At 31.6% G+C, this 3446-nt stretch overlaps 1 protein-coding gene across 1 annotated transcript; it reads left to right on the forward strand.

Moving 5' to 3' along the window:
• Positions 1 to 1150: 1150 nt before the first annotated feature.
• LOC133693736 (transcription factor bHLH149-like) lies at positions 1151 to 2648 on the forward strand. The gene is made up of 2 exons (XM_062115022.1): positions 1151 to 1506; positions 1871 to 2648. The coding sequence occupies exon 2, from the start codon at positions 1900 to 1902 to the stop codon at positions 2515 to 2517; it is 618 nt and encodes a 205-aa protein (XP_061971006.1). The 5' UTR covers positions 1151 to 1506; positions 1871 to 1899; the 3' UTR covers positions 2518 to 2648.
• Positions 2649 to 3446: the final 798 nt, after the last annotated feature.

Here is a 3446-nt window from a genome sequence, read left to right on the forward strand (position 1 = left end):
TTATTTTTATGATATTTTGTGTTGTATTTTACTTAAAATAATATGTATTAAATTAAAATAAAATATTGAGAGATATGTGAAAAAAATTTAAAAAATTACTGTGAGAATATTGAACTTAAAAATTCGAACCTATTGTTTTGGACTATTAAGGGTTTTGTGCTCGCTAAACTTAAATTCATCACTATCTATTTAATAATATATACCTCAAATCAATGTAATCAATGTGCTGCAACTAAATTAAGTTGGGATGATGGATGATATCAAGCAAATCATCCAGAGCGAATTGACTAAATGCATATATTGAAAATATATTAAGTCAAAAGGTTAGGTTTTTTATTTTTTGACAAAATTTGCAAAACAACATGCAATCAAGTCTATCTCTCGTGAAAAATAAGACTTTAAACCATGAATGAACTCCATAGATTAATTATTTTAATTATAACTAATTAATAACAAAAGCTACTACTATGATATAAAAAAAATTAAAAAAAAACAAGTACATTCTCCCTAATAACCATGTAAATCAAGTTAGGGCACTTCATGATTTTTATTTTTATTTTTTGACAAAATTTACAGAAGAACATGTATCATATTGTATAGGCAATCAAGTATACCTCTTGTGAACATCAAGACTTTAACCCATAAATGGACTCCATAGATTAATTATTTCATAACTAATTCCAAAGCTAATACTATGATATAAAAAAAATATAACAAAGACAAGTACGTTCTCCCTGGTAACCATATAAATCAAATTAGGGCAGTTCATAATTAATATCACGGGTCAAATCAAGCCGGACACTCCATTGACAATAACAGTTATTTTTTTATAATTAAAAATATTCTGAAATCAATTTATGTATCAATCAGTCGTCAAAAAAAATTAAGAATGCTTCTCTGATATAATTTTATTGCATTCAAGAGTATCTTTTTCTAAATGCTAATTTTATTATTCGAATTTAGAAAATAAAAAAAACGTATATAAATATAAATAGTAAAAGTAAATGAAAAATAAGTAAAGTGATGAGGAATGAGAAAGAAAGAAAAAAGTAATAATAATAAGAAGAAGAATAAATTAAAAGAAAAATAGTTAGATGGAACCTTGGAGCTCTAAAGGAAAGGTAATCCAATTAATGCGATTAAGGAAAGGCCGCATAGTTTCCCGTGACATGCTTTTATAAGTTTCCCCCATCCCACCTTCTCTCCTCATTTCCTCTCCTTCCACCCTCTTCCTTCCTCTCTCTCTCTCTCTCACCACCACCACCGCCACTGCAACTGGCACTGCTACGAAACCCATTCCTTCTTTTCTCCCCCGATAACCCAAAACTCTATTGTCACAATCTTTATTCCCTTCGAAAGGTATTAATTTGATTTACTTTATATCCTTTTGCAACAAACACCACTCAGTGGCATATATTTCCTTTCATCCCACCTCCCCAACCCAATAGAACACCACCGCCATCATTCACCACTCGCCGCCGCCTACCACCGTTATTTTCTTGAAAGGTAATATTGTTTATATATATATATATATATATATATTCTTTTGCGACATAGAAAATGACATTAGCGTATACAAATTCTTGATTTTTTTAATTTTTGGTGCACCCAATTCTTGAATTTTGACAACAACCCACCATCACTACCACCACCCACCACCCATCACCACCGATACTCGCCACCACTATATGTGTGTGTGTATATATATATATATATATATTTGCAACATAGTGCAATGCATTAGCTTATATAAATCCTTGTTTTTATTTTCTACCCATTTCTTGAATTTTGGCCACCTTTTGTATACAAAAAAAAAAATTTCCTTAGCTTAAAATAATTACTTATATTTTGCTATATTATTGCATTTCAGGCACAAAATAGGAGGTATTAAATTTTTTAATGGCAAGCAACCAATTAAATTGCGACATGTCATCCCAACAAGAACAAAACCAGCGAAGAAAGAAACGGAGAAAATTGACTCATGAAACGACAGAGAGTCACATTCAAAATGACAGCAAAAACCAGCTAACAGTGAGGTGGCGAACTGAAGCAGAGCGGCGGATCTATTCGTCGAAGCTTCTTGAAGCTCTCCGTCGGTCAAGCAGGACACCTTCTCATCCTGGGAAGAGGACTCGAGAAGTCCGAGAAACCGCTAACAGAGTCCTCGCGGTGGCTGCTAGAGGAAGAACTCAGTGGAGCCGCGCGATTCTCACGAAACGCGCGCGGTTGTTGAGAGTGAGGAAGGTGAAGAAACAGAAATTAAACGGTGATCTTCGGTTACAGGAGAGAGAGAAGAGGAGGAAGTTACCGGCGGTGGAGAAGAAAGTGAAGGTTTTGAGCCGGCTAGTTCCTGGTTGCCGGAAAGTTTCGTTTGTGAATCTTTTAGAGGAAGCGAGTGATTATATTGCGGCTTTGGAGATGCAAATTAAGGTCATGACCACTCTAAGTGAAATTCTCGCCGCCGCTGGCGGAGAAGTAGGCGGTGGCGCGGGAGTTGATGGCGGCTTGTCAAGTTGAGAGCGAGAAGTCAAATATATTAGAGTGTTCGTTATGCCAGGTGTCAATTATAATTATTTTTTTTGTTTTTTTTTAAAGATTTTTAATTTGTCTCTTTTTTTCTATTAATATTAGTCCTTGATGTTATTGTAGACATGGATTTTTTTTATTACTTTTTTTTTTATTATTTTTTTTCCTTTATTTTTTGAGCTTCGCTTTCCTTTTTTAGTTAAATATAGTTGTATAGTTGTTCAAAAAGAGAATATTTCCAGCTAATTTTTTAGTTTTGTTTTTTAAATTAAAAGGAACGTTAAAAGAAAGAAAGAGAAAATTGTTGGGAAAATTTAATAAAGTTAAGTGGCCCAATTAGAATACTTTGTTTAGGCAAAAGGTTTTAAGAATTTAGGTATTTTTATATATATATTTTTTTTTATGGCAAGGTTTGAATAGAACAATTAACAATCAAATTAGAGGGAACAATATTTGAAGGATTCAAAATTTGGAATTTCAACTTGGAAAAAAGTAATTTAGATTTGCAAGAGAAATAAAAGTTATTTCTAAACATATTAAATTTAGGTAAAAATATGCTATGAAATTGCATAAAATAAAACCCTTTTCCAAAAAAAAAAAAATCCCCCATCTTACCATAAAACAAAATACGATTCCTCAACCTTCATGTTCAAGAGAAGGATGTGTTCTTAATTGAGAAATCCAATGAGTTTCACATTTATACAAGATATATAATTAAAAGTAAATGAGAGGACACATATTAAATTACTTGTATAATTGAATAATTTGCAATATATTTGGCTGAAATCTTGAATTCCAAGTGAGAGTTACTTGTTTAAAATGGATTTAATTTGTTTAAAATGGATTTAATTTTACTAGACGTGAAAAAATATAGGAGATACACCATTATGGATAATATTATAAAATTAAAAGAAATATAG

The sequence above is a fragment of the Populus nigra genome, chromosome 5 (assembly GCF_951802175.1).
Source record: "Populus nigra chromosome 5, ddPopNigr1.1, whole genome shotgun sequence".
Classification (NCBI taxonomy): Eukaryota; Viridiplantae; Streptophyta; class Magnoliopsida; order Malpighiales; family Salicaceae; genus Populus; species Populus nigra.

Bases quoted from the DNA above. Each gene is read 5' to 3' on its own strand.
- LOC133693736 (XM_062115022.1), top strand. From the start codon at position 1,900: ATGGCAAGCAACCAATTAAATTGCGACATGTCATCCCAACAAGAACAA.